General features: G+C 43.8%; 1 protein-coding gene across 1 annotated transcript in view; it reads left to right on the plus strand.

The window, feature by feature from the left end:
- The window catches only part of NDUFAF2 (NADH:ubiquinone oxidoreductase complex assembly factor 2), a 271984-nt gene extending 257949 nt beyond the window's left edge, over positions 1 to 14035 (plus strand). The window contains exon 4 of the mRNA XM_051853757.2: positions 12886 to 14035. Coding sequence (XP_051709717.1) covers positions 12886 to 13077 — 192 coding nt within the window. The 3' untranslated portion in view covers positions 13078 to 14035. The remainder of the gene's footprint in view (positions 1 to 12885) is intronic.
- The last annotated feature ends 4643 nt before the right edge of the window (positions 14036 to 18678 follow it).

Raw genomic sequence — 18678 nt, forward strand, 5'->3', positions numbered from 1 at the left:
ACCGAAATATTGATCTTAGATTAGCTTTAAGCATGTAGATTAATCAAAATGTCCCTAAGATAAGAGCTAAAATTGGGTTAAGTGCTTTCCTTTGGGGACTTTACCTAATTTGTCTATAAGATATTTAAGCTTCATACTCCTGATTAGAAGATTTTTAAACAAACCCTTTATAATATCAAAGAGTAGCCATCTTGCAAAGAGGATTTGATTCAGGATTGGCTCATGGGGAATGTGATTCTGTTTCTGCTGCCTCTGTGGCTTCAGCCAGTCTTTAAACCTCTCTGGGCCTGAGTTATATAAGGCACAAGTGACCCTTGCTATAAACTTAGTAATAATCTGTTGCTCTCAGTGAAGTAACAGAGAGCCGTTGAAAGTCCTCAGAGGGAGATTCCCTCACGTTGAAAAACATCTTTGAGAAAGATGGGCACAGATTCTGGCAGATGTTTGCTGAATAGAGGAGGAGTTTGAATAGCATGGAGACATGCAGTTGAATTCAGCAGATATTGGTTGAGGGTAAGAGACCCGTCATGGGATCTGATGAGGGGAAGGAGTCGCAGATAACTTTAAAGCTTTGAGCCTGAGAGAACAATGACAAAGCCGTTGAGTCAGTTTTCTCTTGCTATAAAACAAAGTGTCATAACCTATTGGGTTGAAACAACACACGATTTTTGTGGGTCAGGAGTCCAGGCACAGCCTAGCTGGATCCTCTGCTCAGGGTCCCCTGGGCTGCAATGAAGGTGTCAGCCAGGGCTGATGTTCTCATCCGGAGCTTGGGAACCTCTGGAAGCTCACTTAGGTTGTTGACAGAGTTTAGTTCCTTGCAGCTGTAGAACTGAAACCCTCGGTTCCTAGAGGCAGCCCTGTCCATGAGCTGAGCACCCCATTGTCGTGTGCCTCTTCAAGATCAGCAAGACTGTCTTTCTTACTCTGAGTATCTTCCTTCAAGGAAGGCCTGTTCCCAGGCTTAAAGGGCTCATCTGATTCCATCAGGGCCACCCTCCAAATTCACTGATTAGGGCCCTTGACAACATCTTCTAAATCCCTCACCATTATAGTCTGTTGATCAAAACTAAGTCCCAGGTTCTGCTCCCACTGAAGGGATGGATACCAGGGGAGGCAGCCCCAGGGAGCCTTTTAGTGTTCTGCCTACCACAGTGAGTCAGCTTAGTCTTTGTTGACTGTGAGTGCTGGTGGAAGCTGGTAAACCAGTAACAGGGCGAGAGTCAAGGTTAGACTCGTGGGCTGGACACAGCTGCTGCTGTAGAACATGGTATTTTACCCAAAGAGGACAGCAAAGGTCCAAAGACACTCTTGGTTTGGGGACAACGGTTAGTATTTAGTGAAGAAAGGGAACCTAAAAAAGTAGGGAGAGATCACCAGAGTATGGGAGGAAAACCGGTAAGGAACTGCTCCCCAGGAAGGAAGGAGTTTTAAGAGCAGTGTGATTAGTGGAGCTGAATGCAGCAGCACTCAAAGGAAATGCTGCAAAACTCACTCCTTTGGCCACACAACGACCTTTGAGACAGCTGTTGGCTGGTGGAGACGCCGGGTTGCTGGTCGTAGGGAAGTAAAGGGGCAGGGACAGGGGGTCCCTGGGAACTGCCACATCAGCCCAACCCTGCCAGGCTCTCACTGCTTCTAAAGAGGAAGAGCTTGCCCAGGCCCTTGCCATTCTGGCTGCACCTACCCAGACCTCGCTGACTTTCATCGTGCAAAGCGTGAGGTGGCCCCACAGCTCGCAGCTGGGCCATCTCGGCTCTGCTGGGCAAGGCAACGTGAGACTTTTAGCAGAAAACACAAGCAGCCTCCCAAGAAGGGGGAAATCTGAGGGAGGGAGCCTTTCTCCTCCATGAACAATTAAAAACGGGCTTGCCGTCTAGTTCTGTGAGCTGAATGTGTAAGGATGAGCTCAACCCCTTGCTTGGCTTTTTTCTGGCCAGGCCTCATTTCTTTCCAGCGAGGAGCCCAGCTGCCCTCACTGTTTTGCAGAAATCAAGTAGAATTCTGAGCAAATGAAATAGTAGGAAGGATTAAGCAATTGTTGGACCCAAGACAGACATTCTGAGGCTCTTGAAATAACCAGCACTGAAAAGGGGCAACATTAATCAAAGGCAGTGGTGCCATATAGAAGTCAAATTTAATTCTAGTGTAACAAATCCATAAATGAGGCCATTTCTCTTTAATCTCTCCTAACTTCTCTCCTTTCATTCAAAAATCAACCTGAAATTAGTTAATTTTATTATGATTGCTAAATGAGCAGCCTTCAGCAAATTCATGGAAAAATGCAAACTGTAAAAAAATGATGTGAGGCCGGCGCCGCGGCTCACTAGGCTAATCCTCCACCTAGCAGCCCCAGCACACCGGGTTCTAGTCCCGGTTGGGGCGCCGGATTCTGTTCCAGTTGCCCCTCTTCCAGGCCAGCTCTCTGCTGTGGCCAGGGAGTGCAGTGGAGGATGGCCCAAGTGCTTGGGCCCTGCACCCCATGGGAGATCAGGAGAAGCACCTGGCTCCTGCCATTGGATCAGCACGGTGCGCCGGCCGCAGCGCGCCAGCTGTGGCGGCCATTGGAGGGTGAACCAACGGCAAAGGAAGACCTTTCTCTCTGTCTCTCTCTCTCACTGTCCACTCTGCCTGTCAAAAAAAAAAAAAAGATGTATGGGTTTCAAAGTCTTTTTACACCAAAATAAACTTAGCTTTCAATTCCATTTTTTCACGAATTGTTTTGAACTATCCTCAAATAGCTAATAAGACTAACACAAAGATCTATCAAATGGCAATAATACCGTTCAGTTTTCTTGTCTCTCACTTTCATTATTAGTTACAAACACTACGTATTTTGCCATCTCTTCCTTTCTTTTTTTTGCTTTCTCATGTATCCTGTGTTAAAAATTCATGGATATAAATACTACATGTAGAAAAATAGGATTGAAACCTACAGCTCTAAGAATTTATAATCATCTCCACAGCCTGCAGTGTGTTCATCTAACATTTTAAATAGATTTTTCCATCATTCTAAACCAATAGGATAAGGGCTATACACATTGTTGTAAAGTGTATTTCATGGCTCCCAAGGATTTTCTGTCTTTAACTCTCCAATATATATAATTTGATTAGAAATTTTGGCAGGTCAGGATCAGGAGGAATGGATGGAAACTGCTCCTAACTGAATCTCCAGTATGCCTAGGATTATAATTGAAGCAGAAGTGAACATCTTTCTCTGTGGGAAGTTAAAAGAAAAGCTTTGTTCCTTTTTTACATGAGGCATCATCTGTTATTGTAACCTAGACACCTAAACCCACTCCAGATTCAAAATGTGCCATTTATAAACATGCATGCCAAGTTTCAAATGCCCTCTTTGAATGTTTGCATATAATTTGAAGCTTGCAATGCCAACGTAAAATACAGTTTCCATTGTATTGCATTACCCACACTGCATGCAAGGTGCCTCTTTTCTCTGACGTTGTATGAATAGACGAAGCATAGTTTGACTTTGCTCAAAGAGAGGACTGTTTCTCGGCTCGACGGAAATGATTGCTAGGTATACACTGCCAACTGCATTTTCCCCCTGCAGAAATGTACATTTTTCCCTATTATAAAATGCACTTATAATAGAAATGAGACCATTCCCAGGAGTGTGGTTATCCAAAGGTAATCTCAACCCAATCTGATTAGAGGCAAGTGGCTCATGCCTCAGAATGCTCCAGGGTGTGATTAGTTGATGATAACCAGGCTCTGTATCATGTCTTATTGATTAACTAATAAACCATCAGCATTGCCATTTGGAAGAAAAGCTGCAATACTGGAGGTGGATTAGCAAAGGGAGTTATTCTTTCAAAAGACCCAAATTAGCTCTTTTGCACCAGCACTTTACGGTTCAGAGTGGAGCATGAAAAGCCATCACGTGCTCACTTTAGTATCTCTTTGATGACAACCTCATTAATTTGTTATATCTGATGTAGTTGGTTGCATTTAAATGCACCCTAAATTGCTACCCCCCTCTGTTAGAATCCTGACTGTGAGAGCAGAACGGCATTCCTTTAAAGAATGCTGTACTTTGTTCTCATCATTCAGATGCTGTCATCACACAGCTCCAGAAAAATCACACAGCCTGAAACATAGTCACCACCTGCCTCTGTTAGCCATGTGCTGGTCATGTCACCTGGCACTGGAATGGCAAGAGCATGTGACCAGCAGATGAATGTTTTTGATTGGGGTAACTTTTGGACTATCACCAGGAGTGGGTCCCCGTGGGACAACATTCAGGCACCCACAATATTCTTATCATTCCCAAAGGCTGTGGCTACAGGTCTATAGAAAAAAAAAAAAAAGTAGGGTGAGGGAATTGAAACAATTACCTTAGGCGTTTCAATTTAACAACCTATTTTGTCACAATTACTTTATGTTTTCATTGTAAATACAAGCTTGTGGCCTGACTTGCCAAGTGATTGCTTTGTATCCCATTTCCTCTTGCCCTGTAGGCACAGATACTATATTCAAATTGAAAAATGTACCACCAGCAGTAGTGCTCAGCTCTTGTTGTTGGTGATGTATCTCTTTGGTCACATGTAGGAGCCAGTTAGTTCTGCTATAATTGGTCCAGAGGTTCTGGGTGTGAGAGTCAGAGGAACTCTGTCACTCCTCAGTCCATTTCCTTGGCCCTACATTATTGATGTAGTCTGAACAGAATAACACTTTGAAAGATATTCATAGGGTTAGCTTAATGTATGCATATCTGCTGTAAGAGTCCCTCAATTCACAGAGCCAGTGGTATTTTTATCTTCAAAATCCAAACCTGCTAGAATGAGCTTTCTTGTTAATTTCCCAAAGACTGTTTCCCCAGAACCTCTGTCTTTGAGATCTAAGTTTCGTGTTTGCCACTCAACCTTTCAAAACTACTTTTTCAAAAGGCACTTAGAGCTACTCGAACGGATCATTTAGCTCACATCTTCTGTCAACCTGATGCCACTTTTCACCCCTTGAAAACTGGGGCTCTGCTGCTCTTCTCTTGCCTCTCCTGTGCCGGCACATTCCCCCCATTTGTGTGTGTGTGTGGTTCATGTCCGCTGGGTAGACACACTCCCTCTAAATTACCTTCGGCAATCTTGCTCAGCAGGACATGAAGACTCTGCCCTCTCGACTCTTGCAATGAAGGGGACATGGACACCCGGAAGATGGGTGATGGCATTTGTCCTGAGAAGGGTCATCCAGGAAGAGCTTCCTCCACTCTTCCGTGGGGAGTGAAGACCAACTGCTCTGCTGGCTGTGACCTTCTCTGACCGTAGTGGCTTCCATCTTTCCAACCCGGATAAGTGATGGCTGTCTCCTCACGCTAGAGGGTTTTGTTTTCTTGCTTTCTGTGGTGAGGACTGGGGATAACCGAGGCAGAGGAGAACACGACAGGTGTTGCATGTCTTATCTTCTTGTCTTTCCCCTTCTGTGTCTCAGGCTGCCTTTGAGGCTAGGTAGTCCAGTAATTCCCCATTCAAGTCAGCGTGGGCTGGGTTATGCTGCAGTAAAAACCAGCAACAGAAGTGCGATGTGTTAAAGTAACCCGTACTGCAGATCCATCGTGGGTTAGAGGGTGGGATCCGCCCATCTCCACTCTAGGGCTCAGGCCACCAGGAACTTCACTGTGTGCGCTGCAGAGTGGAGTGCTCTGCAAAGCCTTGCATTGGCCAGTGCCCTGAGCCAGAGTAACGCACATCACCTCTGCTGCCATCTCATTTGACCACACGATGCACACGTTCTATCCAGCAAGGGCTACGCTGAGGGGGACAGACAGTCCGGGGCAGTCTTGGTCTGGAGTGGGGGACGGCTGGAAATATTTGAACAGCATAAGTGACCACCAGATGCCCCCAAGTGAGGCAGTAAAGATACTTTCTGTAACTTACAAAGAAGCTTGGTATCTTCTACTCCCACATTGCTAATAAATCCTCACTGCACCTCGGAACCTCAAATTATAGCTATTTTCATCAAACGTTATGACTCAAAGATACATTTACTAGTTTTCTATTGCTACTTTAAAAGTGCCATGAATTCAGTGGCTTCAAAGAAAAGGCATTATTATCTAACAGTTTCCATGGAATAGGAGTCTGGGTTACTGTGAGGAGTCAAATGGGTAATAGGTAGTCAGGGAGAGGTGCCTGCTCCCCCAAAAGATTATCTTTAGCAGATCAAAGTGTCTTGCTTCCTTAGGAATCTCCAAATTTGCAAACTTACCATGGGAATAGCAAGGGAGTGGTGATTTCTCCCCCCACTTCTGGATTTTTTTTTTTTTATCATAAGCCAGAGAGACAGGATGGAGAATTGCAAATCAAGTCTTTTGTTGATCTTTTTTTATTTTTAAGATTTATTCATTTATTTGAAAGTCAGAGTTAGAGAAAGAGAGGCAGAGAGAGAGAGAGAGAGAGAGAGAGAGAGAAAGAGAGAGGACTTCCATCTGCTGGCCGCAACAGCTGGAGCTGCACCAATCCAAATCCAGGAGCTTCTTCCGGGTCTCCCATGCGGGTGCAGGGGCCCAAGGACTTGGGGCATCTACTTCTTTCCCAGACCATAGCAGAGAGCTGGATCGAACATGGAGCGACCAGGTCTCAAACCAGTGCAATATGGGATGCCAGCACTGCAGGCGGCGGCTTTACCTGCTGCACCACAGAACCAGCCCCCCTTCTGTTGAGTTTATCTCCATCTTGTTGATTGACAGTTTGGTCCCCAAGATTGTACTTAAAAACCCCAATGCTATGAGGCCTTTTGGGTTTCTTTCCTCTCTTGGAAGCCCCCTTCCATGCTGCTCTGGCTGGAGGTCTTTGACTCTAATAAATACTTTTAAATCTCTCTGCCCTCTGCTTGGAAATTGTTCTTCCATGTGAAACAAAGAACCCAGGTAACAGTAATTTCTCCGTCTCCATTTTCTCATAACATTACCATTTAGCTTAGTGCTATGCACAGAGTCTCCCCAGGTTGAAATCAAGGGATCAGCCAGGGCTGCAATCTCATTTGAGGTTTAGGTTCCTCTCTCTCTCTCTCTCTCTCTCTCTCTCTCTATATATATATATGTGTGTGTGTGTGTGTGTGTGTGAGTGTGTATAAATGTAATATAATGTATATAAGGGTATAAATATAATATATATTACATTAAAATATATAAATGTAATATAATATATACACACATATATAAATATATATAAATATACATATATAAATATGTGTATATATATATATGCAGGAGAGGGTTTTTTAAGATTTATTTATTTATTTATTTGAAAGACAGAGTTACAGAGAGGCAGAGGCAGAGGCAGAGAGAGAGGTCTTCCCTCTGCTGGTTCACTCTCCAAATGGCTTCAATAGCTGCAGCTGCAACGATCTGAAGCCAGGAGCCAGGAGTTTTTCCCAGGTCTCCCATGCGGGTGCAGGGGCCAAGGACGTAGGTCATCTTTCACTGCTTTCCCAGGTCATAGCAGAGAGCTGGATCAGAAGTGAAGCAGTCGGACACAAACCAGCACCCATATAAGATGCCGGCACTGCAGGCGGCAGCTTTACCCCCTGTGCCACAGCACCAGCCCCTCACTGGTTGTTGGCAGGCCAGCTTCCCTGTGGCTATTGCAGGGAAGTTCCATGCCTCTTATTGGCTGCTGGCCACCCTCATCTTGAATCTCTCTGACCACTCAAAGGCACTCTTTTAATTAGGTCAGACTGGCCCACAATTTAACAGACAGCTCCCTTCTGCTGGCTTACTCCCCAGATGCCCACAAAGCTAAAGCAAGGAGCCAGGAACTCAATCCAGGTCTAAGTCTACTTTAGCAGGAAGCTAGAGTTAGGAGCTGGATCTGAGACTCGAACCCAGGCACTCCGATAATGGGATGTGGCTATCTTAACTGTTAAGCCAAATGGCACCCATTTCTTTTGATTAATTCAAAGTCAACTAATCAGAGATCTTAGTTACATCTGTAATTCCCTTCTGCCATATAGCACAGCCAAGTATGGGAGTGGTACCCTGTTCTATTCACAGGCTTCTCTCACATTTCAGGGGAGGGGGTTACATAGGATGTCAATGCCAGGGCAGCGGTCTTGGAGGTCATCTCAGAATTACCCCAACCCAGAGACACAGAATGGCTACATCTGTGCAGTCAGAAGCCACTCTTGAAAGCTGATTAATGTGGTGGTATTCGGGACCATCTTAATATCTGGTTTTTCAGTTACTGGATTGGTCAATGAATAAACCCTTAAAAGAGAGACATGCTGTGCTGAAATGACTGGGTCTGGGGATACAGATGCAGAGGGCCAGGAGGCAGCAAGGGAGCCATGTGTGAACCAGGTCAGCCTTCCACGTGCTCAACTTTTGCAGCTGATTCCCAAGCTGTCTCTTCTGAAACGGCACGTGTGGCCTTCGTAGATGGCCTATGATGACGTAGCTCATTGTGGATCCCTTCTGAGTTCTTTTCAGGGTTCACTTCTGGAAGCAGCAGTACGATAGTCCTCTTTTTTGGAGTGAACATTTGTTGTCCTGCCTCTTGCTCAACTGCCCAAGATGGTTCATTATTCTATAATATGTGCAGTATTGCCCAGAAGGAATTTTCCTTTTATTTTTGCCCACAAGGTGGAAAATTAAGGATGAAATACAACTTTATTTTTGCTTTTCCCAGAAGAGGTGACAGGGTAGTTTTTTCTGCCTGTTTTTCTGTTAGCAGTGAAATACTATTTTGGCTACAAACGTTGACTCATCCTATTTTGGAAAAAGTTTCACGTAGAACGTCTTCGGCCCTTAATTCCAAGTCAACTAATTAAGGATGTTAATTACATCTGTAACTCCCTTCTGCCATGTAGCATAGCACAAGAATGAGAGTGCTACCCTGCTTCTATTCACAGGTTTATATCCCAGATGCCCATTCAAGGGTCATAAGGGATGGGGAGATTTCTCCTCTACAACCATGGGGACCCGTGGTTGTTTTTTGTTTGTTGGTTTTGGTTTTTTTTTGTTTGTTTGTTTGTTTGTTTTTTACTGCTGCTTTTCTCTGTTTGGAGAGGCTGATTTCCAATCTCTCTGCACCACTGTGCTTGGGGTTACCACTCTTTTCTTTTAACTGAAGAAATAATGATGCTCTAACCAAGATGAATGTAGATGGCTTTGGCTTCTCCGTGGTTCTATGAGCAATCTAGTAAGAACATTGTCCCGGGGCCAGAGCTGTGGCATAGCAGCTAAAGCCGCCGCCTGCAGTGCCGGCATCCCATATGGTGAGTTCCAGCTGCTCCATTTCCAATCCAGCTCTCTGCTATGGCCTGGGAAAGCAGTGGAAGATGGCCCAAGTGCTTGGGTCCCCGTACCCACATGAGAGACCGGGAAGAAGCTCCTGGCTCCTGGCTTCCAATCGACACAGTTCATATGGGTGCCTATTTGAGTCCCAGTTGCTCCACTTCCAATCCAGCTATCTGCTATGGCCTGAAAAAGCAGTAGAAGATGGCCCAAGTACTTGGGCCCCTGCACCCACATGGGAGACCCAGAAGAAGCTCCTGGCTCCTGGCTCCTGGCTCTAGCTGTTGCAGCCATCTGGGGAGTGAACCAGTAGATGGAAGACCTCTCTCTCTCTCTCTCTCTCTCTGCCTCTCTAATTCTACCTTTCAAATAAATAAATAAATCTTTAAACAAACAAACAAAAAAGAGAACATTGTCCTAAGGAAACACCATGCATTTTAAGAGACTTCCTTCTCTTTTTGTTATTTTCTGTCTCCTGAAAATCTTTCTTATATTCACTCCAATGTGATGAAAAATTTAAATAAAGAATCACTAGGATTATCAACTAGGTCCACTTTTATAGACTCTTTCTTCTGTTAACCGCTAACAGTGTTTTGTGAGCAATAACCTAAGATGAACTAATTTGATAGAAAAGTATTATTATTTTTTACCTCACAGAATTAAAGAATTCATGTTATCTTGAACAATCCCCTCAGTATTCATTTGACATAAATTCAGGCATGGGCACAGGGAATTTGAAATGTGCGGAGACAATCTGACTTCTGCCCATGAAAACAGCTGTTAGAAAAATACATGTTTAGAATCAGATGGACCAGAGTTTGAATCCCTGTTCTACCATCTGCTAAGTACAAACCTTATGTATATTTCATCATTCTCTAAGTCTCAGTTACCTGTCTATAAAATGGGTATGATAAACCCTATTTCCTTATATCGTAAATATCAAAAGACTCTAGTCACATAAAAATATATTATATCATGACCAAGTAGGAACTATCAAAGGTTTGGATGAGTAATTTAATATTTAAAAGATCCACAGGGACTGGTGCTATTGCTTAATGGGTAAAGCTACCGCCTGCAGTGCCAGCATCCCATATGGGCGCCGGTTCTAGTCTCAGCTGCTCCTCTTCTGATCCAGCTCTCTGCTGTGGCCTGGGAAAGCAGTAGAGGATGGCCCAAGACCTTGGGATCCTTCATCCACGTGGGAAACCTGCTCCTGGCTCCTGGCTTCGGATCAGCACTGCTCTGGCCATTGTGGCCAACTGGGGGGTAAACCAGCAGATGGAAAACCTCTCTCTCTCTCTTCCTTTCCCCATCCTTTTCCCTCTCCCTCTCCTTCTCTCTGTGTGCAACTCTGACTTTCAAGCAAATAAATAAATCTAAAAAATCCATAAATATGATCCTCCCATTAACCAATTATTATAAAAGACCACATGATCTTCTCAGGAGATATGGAAAGGGCTTTTGAAAATATCAACATTTAATCATAATAAGAACTCTGGACCAACTCTTTTTTTTAAGATTTATTTATTTGAAAGTCAGAGTTACACAGAGAGAGAAGGAGAGGCAGAGAGAGAGAGAGAGAGAGAGATTCCATCTGCTGGTTCACTCACCAGGTGGCCACAATGGCTGGGAGCTGTGTCGATCTGAAGCCAGCAGCTAAGAGCTTCTTCCGGGTCTCCCACATGGGTGCAGGGGCCCAAGAACTTGGACTGTCTTCTACTGCTTTCCCAGGACATAGCAGAGAGCTGGATCAGAAGTGGAGCAGCCAGGACTGAAACTGGTGCCTATATGGGATGCCAACACTACAGGCAGTGGCTTTACCCACTAGCCACAGCTCCAGCCCCTGGACCAACTCTTTTTTTGACAGGCAGAGTGGACAGTGAGAGAGAGAGAGACAGAGAGAAAGGTCTTCCTTTTGCCGTTGGTTCACCCTCCAATGGCCGCCGCGGCCGGCGCGCTGCGGCCGGCGCACAGCGCTGATCCGATGGCAGGAGCCAGGAGCCAGGTGCTTTTCCTGGTCTCCCATGGGGTGCAGGGCCCAAGCACCTGGGCCGAAGAGGGGCAACCGGGACAGAATCCGGCGCCCCAACCAGGACTAGAACCCGGTGTGCCGGCGCTGCTAGGCGGAGGATTAGCCTAGTGAGCCACGGCGCCGGCTATGGACCAACTCTTATAAACTGCCTTTACTTGATGGATTTACCTACCAAAGAACTCGAGTAAACTTGTGTATGAATGATGAAATATTAGAGGCATCCCTTTAAAGTCAGTCCCAGGATAATAAGTTACCTCTGTATTAAACATTGTTTGTCTTTTGTTTTAAAATATCTCAAATAGTACAGAAAATTGTAAGATTTCAATGACTTAATGTTGTACTCATTTCATATGTAAACATTATATATACATATAATACTATTTTTAAAGCAAGATTGGATATATCGATATCACATAATGTGGCTATCATAGCAAATATCATGAAATGAGTAAATAAGATTATATTATTATATAAGGGGTATAACTCAATGAAGGCAATATTTATAAATATCTTAATTTCAAATAATATCACAGACACACACATACAGAAGGAGAGAGAGAGAGAGAGAGAGAGAGAGAGAGAGAGAGAAGGAGAAATGTAAGCTTCCATGTGAGAGAAAATGTAGAATTTGTCCTTATGTGTCTGGGTTGTTTCACTTAGCATAATGATCTCCAATTACATCTATTTTGTTACAGATGGAAGTATTTTATTCTTCTCTAATGGCTGAGTAATATTCCACTGTGTATATATACCATTTTCTTTATCTAGGTTGATTTCAAATCTTTGCTACCGTGAATTAGACTGCAGTTAGTGCAGGGATCTCTGTCATATGCTGACTTCATTTCATTGGGATATGTTACCAGAAGTGGGATAGCTAAGTTATATGGTCAATCTATTTTTAGTTTTTTTAAAAAAGGTTTATTTACTTATTTGAAATGCAGAGTTACAGAGAAGGAGACACACACACACACAGAGGGAGAGAGAGAGAAAGAGAAAGAGAGAAAGAGAGAGAGAGAGAAGAGAGAGAGAATCTTCTATCTACTGATTCACTCTCCAAATACTGCATCTGCTGGAATGGACCAGGCTGAAGCCAGGAGCCAGGAGCCTCATTCAGGTCTCTCACACTGGTGCAGGGGCCCAAGGACTTGAGTTTTGACCCAGTGCTTTTCCAGGACATCAACAGGGAGTTGAATCAGAAGTAGAGCAGCCGGGACTCAAAATACCACCCATATGGAACACCAGCACCTCAGGCAGTGAGTGAACATGATGCACCAGCAGCAGCCCCTATTTCTAGCTTTTGGAAGAGTCTGTGCTGGTTTCCATGGTGACTGTACCAATGTGCATCCCCACCAAGAGTGTATTAGGGTTCCCTTTCTCACGTCTTTGCCAGCATTTGTCTGTTTTTTACTTTTTTATAGCCATTCCTACTGGAATGAGATGATGCCTCATGGTGACTTTTATTTGTATTCCCCTGATTGCTAGTGATGCTGGGCATTTTTTCTGTGTCTGTAGGCAATATATATTTCTTTTGAATAATGTCTATTCAGATCCTTGCTTTTAATTAAATTGACTTCTAATTTTTGTTTATCTATTTTCATTTCATTAGAAATGCAGAGAAAGAGACAAACAAGAGAATTCTTTCATCTGCTGCTTTACTCCCTCAGAGCCCGCAATAGCCCGGGCTGGACCAGGACAAAGTCAGGAGCCCAGAAACTCCATCCCAGTCTTCCAACTTGAGCCATCATCTTCCACCTCCCAGGATGCACTTCTTCCAGAAGCTGGATCAGAAACAACATAGCCACACATTCTGACATGGGATGTGCATATCCCAGGCTGTGACTTAAGTCACTGTGCCAAATGCCTACTCCATCTTCCCATTTCTTGAATAGATTGTTGTTCTTGAATTTGGTGAGTTCCTTATGTGTTCTGGATATTAATCCTTTATGAGAGGCAGAGTTTTCAAGTACTTTGTCCCATTCTATCAGTTATTTCTTCGCTCTGTTTAGTGTTTCCTTTGCTGTGCAGAAGCTTCTTACTTTGTATAATCCTATTTGTCTGTTTTTGCTTTTATTGCCTGTACTTTTTGGGTCTTCAAAATATCTTTGCTTATAACAATGTCTTGGAGTATTTCCCTTATGTTTTCCTCTAGTAGTTTCATGTCTTATATTTAGATCTTTGATCCATTTTGCATCAATAGGTAGGGTGTGAGGTAGATGTCTTGTTACAGACTTCTGGATGTGGAAATTCAATTTTCCCAACATCATTTATCGTTTATTTAAAAGGGAATTTTTTAGCAACTTTGTCAAAGATAAGTTGGTTATAGATTCATGAATTTATTTCTGGGGTTTCTACTCTCTTCTGTTTGTCTGCATGTCTGTTTTTATGCCAGCACCATGCTATCTTGGTTATAGTAACCCTGTACTATGTCTTGGAATCTGACATTGTAATGTCACCTTTGTTTTTATTGTTTCAAATTTTTCTGTATATTCAGGGTCTTTTGTGTTTCAATATGTATTTTAAGATAATTTTTCTAATTCTGTGGATGATGTCATTGGTATTTTGATGGAGATTGTATTAAATATGTAACTTGCTTTAAGTAGCATTGACATTTTGATGATATTAATTCTTCCAATCCATGAACTTGGGAGGTCATTCCATATTTTTTGATGTGTCTTTTTCAATTTTTTTCATTAGTGGACTTACTAGCCAACACAGCAAGACATTAAAAAGAAAAAAAAACTTTGAAAAACAATAAACATGATTGGTAGTAATTATTGAGACTATGGCCTCCACAAGAAAACACCAAACAGCTTCTTTTTTTAAGATGAATTTTATTTATTTGAAGGACAGAGTTACAGAGAGAGGTAGAGGCAGAGAGAGAGAGAGGTCTTCCATTTGCTGGTTCACTCCCCAGATGACTGCAACAGCTGGATCCGAGCTGATTCAAAGCAGGAGCCAGGAGCTTGTTCTAGGTCTCCCATGTGGGTGCCGGGGCCCAAGGACTTGGACCATCTCCTGCTGCTTTCCCCGGTGCACTGGCAGGGAATTAGATCAAGAGTGGAGCAGCTAGGATGCTGGCACTGCAGGCCAGGGCTTTAACCTACTGCACCATAGCACCGGCCCCATATCAAACAGCTTCTGAATACACTTGGTATTGGGGTTAATAAGAGAAGTTTTCAGGCTGATTTGATCCAGCATCAAAATAGAAAAAATAAATTTTATTTCCATCCTGTACCAACAAAAAATTGGCAAAAATATTTAAAATTTTTTCATTTATAAAGAACCTAGAAATCAATCCAACAAAGGATTTTCCAGGAGAGAATGGAAAAGTTCAGAAAATGTGTTTGAAGTTCTTACCTAGTTTTTATTCCATGGCCAAAAATTATACTCTAGCAGTGTTAGATGCGTATTCCTACCCCGTATGCATTGTTCTTGCTTTAAAGTGCTGACCTAGGTAAACCGAAACCATGGTTATATCCAGTGATTCCTCTGACTTACGTCTGCCCCTGTGCAACTGAATACAGAAGTAATAAAATTACGCAACACAGCTGACTAATTTCTCCTCAAATTCAGGATTGCTCATCTCAACCGAGCCCTGTGAATACCTTCAGATTATACCATGTTTCTTTGGTCCATTCTTGCTATCATTCTCCTAGACCAAAGATTTGAAAATGGATGCAGGAATGTAGAATCACCATGTGACCCAGCAATTGCATTTCTAGGTATATAACCCAAAGAATGGACATCAGGGACCTGAATACCCATTGTTCATAAGAGCATTATTCACAATTACCAAAAAGTGAAAATGGCTCAAATGTCTACCGACAGAAGAATGGATAAACTAACTGCGGTGTGTGCATATATACATTTGCACACAAAGGACTATCACTCAGCTTTTAAGAGGAATGAAATTTTTTTTAATTGATTTTTTCTATTTTCTTTTCTTTTTTTTTTTATTTTTATTTTATTTTTGACAGGCAGAGTGGACAGTGAGAGAGAGAGACAGAGAGAGAAAGGTCTTCCTTTGCCGTTGGTTCACCCTCCAATGGCCGCCGCTGCAGCCGGCGCACCGCGCTGATCCGATGGCAGGAGCCAGGAGCCAGGTGCTTTTCCTGGTCTCCCATGGGGTGCAGGGCCCAAGCACTTGGGCCATCCTCCACTGCACTCCCTGGCCATAGCAGAGAGCTGGCCTGGAAGAGGGGCAACCGGGACAGAATCCGGCACCCCGACCGGGACTAGAACCCGGTGTGCCGGCACCGCAAGGTGGAGGATTAGCCTATTGAGCCACGGCGCCGGCCAAGGAATGAAATTCTGATACATTCAACAGCATACATGGCCCTTGAGGACATGCTAAGGGAAATCAGCAAATCACACAGGACAAATTTATGATTCCACTTATATGACATGCCCAGAATAGTTAAATTCATACATGTAAAAAGTAGAAGCTGCTGATGGCTAGGGAAGGGAAGTTATTGTTTGATGGGTGCAGAGTTTCAGTTTGGAATGATAAAAAAAAAAAGTTATAGAGATGTATAATGGTGATGGTTGCAATAATGCCACTGAACACACATCTAAAAGGTTTAAATGTTAAAATTTCTGAGATTTACTTATTTATTTATGTGAAAGGCACAGTGACAGAGAGGGAGAGGAAGAGGGCAATCTTCCATCTGCCAGTTCACTCCCCAGATGGCCATCGCTGGGCCAGGCTGAAGCCAGGAGCCAGGAGCACCAACACTGGGGCCCAAATGCTTGGACCATCTTCTGCCGCCTTCCCAGGTGCATTAGCAGGGCACTTGGTCAGAAGCGGACAGCCAGGACTCAAACCACTGCTCAGATAAAGGACCCCAGCACCTCAAGCAGCAATTTAACCCACCGGCCCTAGCAAGGACACTCTTTTTTTTTTTTTTTTTTTTTTTGACAGAGTGGACAGTGAGAGAGAGAGACAGAGAGAAAGGTCTTCCTTTGCCGTTGGTTCACCCTCCAATGGCCGCCGCGGCACGCTGCGGTGCCGGCCGGCGCACCGCGCTGATCCGATGGCAGGAGCCAGGTACTTCTCCTGGTCTCCCATGGGGTGCAGGGCCCAAGCACTTGGGCCATCCTCCACTGCACTCCCGGGCCACAGCAGAGAGCTGGCCTGGAAGAGGGGCAACCAGGACAGAATCTGGCGCCCCGACCAGGGCTAGAACCCGCTGTGCCGGTGCCGCAAGGCGGAGGATTAGCCTAGTGAGCCACAGCATCGGCCCCATAGCAAGGACACTCTTGAGCGAGTCACTTTGCAAACCTGTGCCTTCCCAGATTCATTTGCCTGAGAGTGTCTGCGACTCAGAAACTGCTTTTCACAAGTGCCCTTCTCTTCTTTGGAAAAAAATAAATAAAAGCGATGCATCTCATCTATGAAGAACCTTAATATGGTGCATGGCCCCAGTATATAAAGAACCTAGAAATCCAAAGGAAGCCAGATAAAGATACAATTTGAAATATGGGTGTATATGTTAAGAAAATGAATGATTCATCATTGGGAAATATACATATATACTGGTATGGTTCGATTTCTAATACTTCGCTTTTAAGTAAAAGGGATAAGGAATAATTAAGTAGTTAGCTGATGGATCATTAAAAATAAATTTTGATAGTAGCTATAAAATATTTATAAAAATAGTTCTTTGTTTTTTGATATATAATTCAGACAACTCAAAGATTCCAAAACTTTGCATTAACAAAACTCCTTCTCTTCCAAGCTAGTTATATAAGTGAAACTGCATCCTTTGCAATGATTTCAAATTATGTTGAAAAATTTTAGATGTCATCTTAAAATATAGGAGAAGCTATTTCTCAGAATTATTTTAGGAGGTATATAAGCAAAAATGTTTAATGATTGCTGAACTAGTTGACTGCTTCATATTTTTCTTTCCTTATCAAAATGCCAACTTCTCCCATATTCTATCAGCAGTTGACCCTACTTTCTATTGCACTGGGAAAATTAAAGCCATTAAAAGAAAATTCCTGGGGACTAGTTTTGTGGTACAGAAGGTTAAGATGTTGCTTACAGTGTCACCGACTCATATTGGAGCACTGGTTCAAGTCCCAGCTGCTCCACTTTTGATCCAGCTTCCTGCTAATGCACCTGGGAAAGGAATAGATGGCCCAAGTACTGGGGCCCCTACCACCCATGTGGGAGACCAGGATACAGTTTTTATCTCCTGGCTTTGGCCTGGCCCAGATCTGGTGTTGCAATCATTTGGGGGAGTGAATCAGCAAATGGAAGATCTCTGTCTCTATCACTGCCTCTCTCTCTGTCACTTTGCCTTTCAAATAAATAAAAAATTTTTTAAAAAATGAAAATTTCTGGGTTTAATGTTGTGGCTCCTCAAGTTAAGCTGCCACTGTGACGCCAGCAACACCTAATGGAATGCTGGTTCGAGTCCCAGCTACTCTGCTTACAGTCCAGCTCCCTACTACCTCACCTGAGAAGGCAACAGATGATGGCCCAAGTACTTGGAAGGCCCAGATGGAGTTCCTGGCTCTTGGTTTTGGCATAGTCCAGCCCTGGCTGTTATAGCCATTTGGGAAGTAAACCAACAGATGGAATATCTATTTCTTCTCCCTCTTCCTCTCTCATTCTCCCCCCTCCCCTTTCTCCCACCCTCCATGCTCTAAATTTCAAACAAATAAATATTTTTAAAAACAGAAAATTTCTGGGGTGGCCATTTGGCATGGTTAAACTACCACTTGAGATGTCTGTATCCCACATCAGAGTGCCTGGGTTTGAGTCCTGGATCCACCTCTAATTCTAGCTTCTTGTTAATGCACATCCTGGGAGACTATCAGAATGGTTCAAATATTTGGGTCCTTGCGACCCGTCTGGGAAGACCTGGATTGAGTTTTGGGCTCCTGGTTTCAGCTTGGCCCAACCTCAGCTGTAGAGGGCATTGAGGGAGGGAACTAATAGATGAGAGATCTCTGTTTGTCTCTGTCTCCCCAGCTTTCTGATTAAATACATATTTTTTAAAAAAGGAAAAGAAACCCTACAAACTATGCCCCCTCCCCTCATATGTGCACACCTGTTAGCACCTGCTGTCCTGTGCCACCCTCCCCCTAGCCCTGCAGAGACCCTCCCCGAGCTGCTACCTGCCCCCATGCCCTGTCCTTTGCACTGGGCCCCACTCCTCCTTGCTTGTTCCAGTGCATTGCCCAGTAATCACTCTCTCCTGCATCACCCATTTCTTCCCCTTCCTGAATCATTCCTATAGATATATAAACATGCTGTTGTTTTCTCTCATCTTAACAACAAGGGTAGGTTGGTGCAGTGGTGCAGATGTCCACATCTCCTATCAGAGTGCTGGGGTTCAAGTCCCAGCTTTGCTTCTGATTCAGCTTCCTACTAACGTGCCCTGGGAGC

Source organism: Oryctolagus cuniculus, chromosome 14, assembly GCF_964237555.1.
Source record: "Oryctolagus cuniculus chromosome 14, mOryCun1.1, whole genome shotgun sequence".
NCBI lineage: Eukaryota > Metazoa > Chordata > Mammalia > Lagomorpha > Leporidae > Oryctolagus > Oryctolagus cuniculus.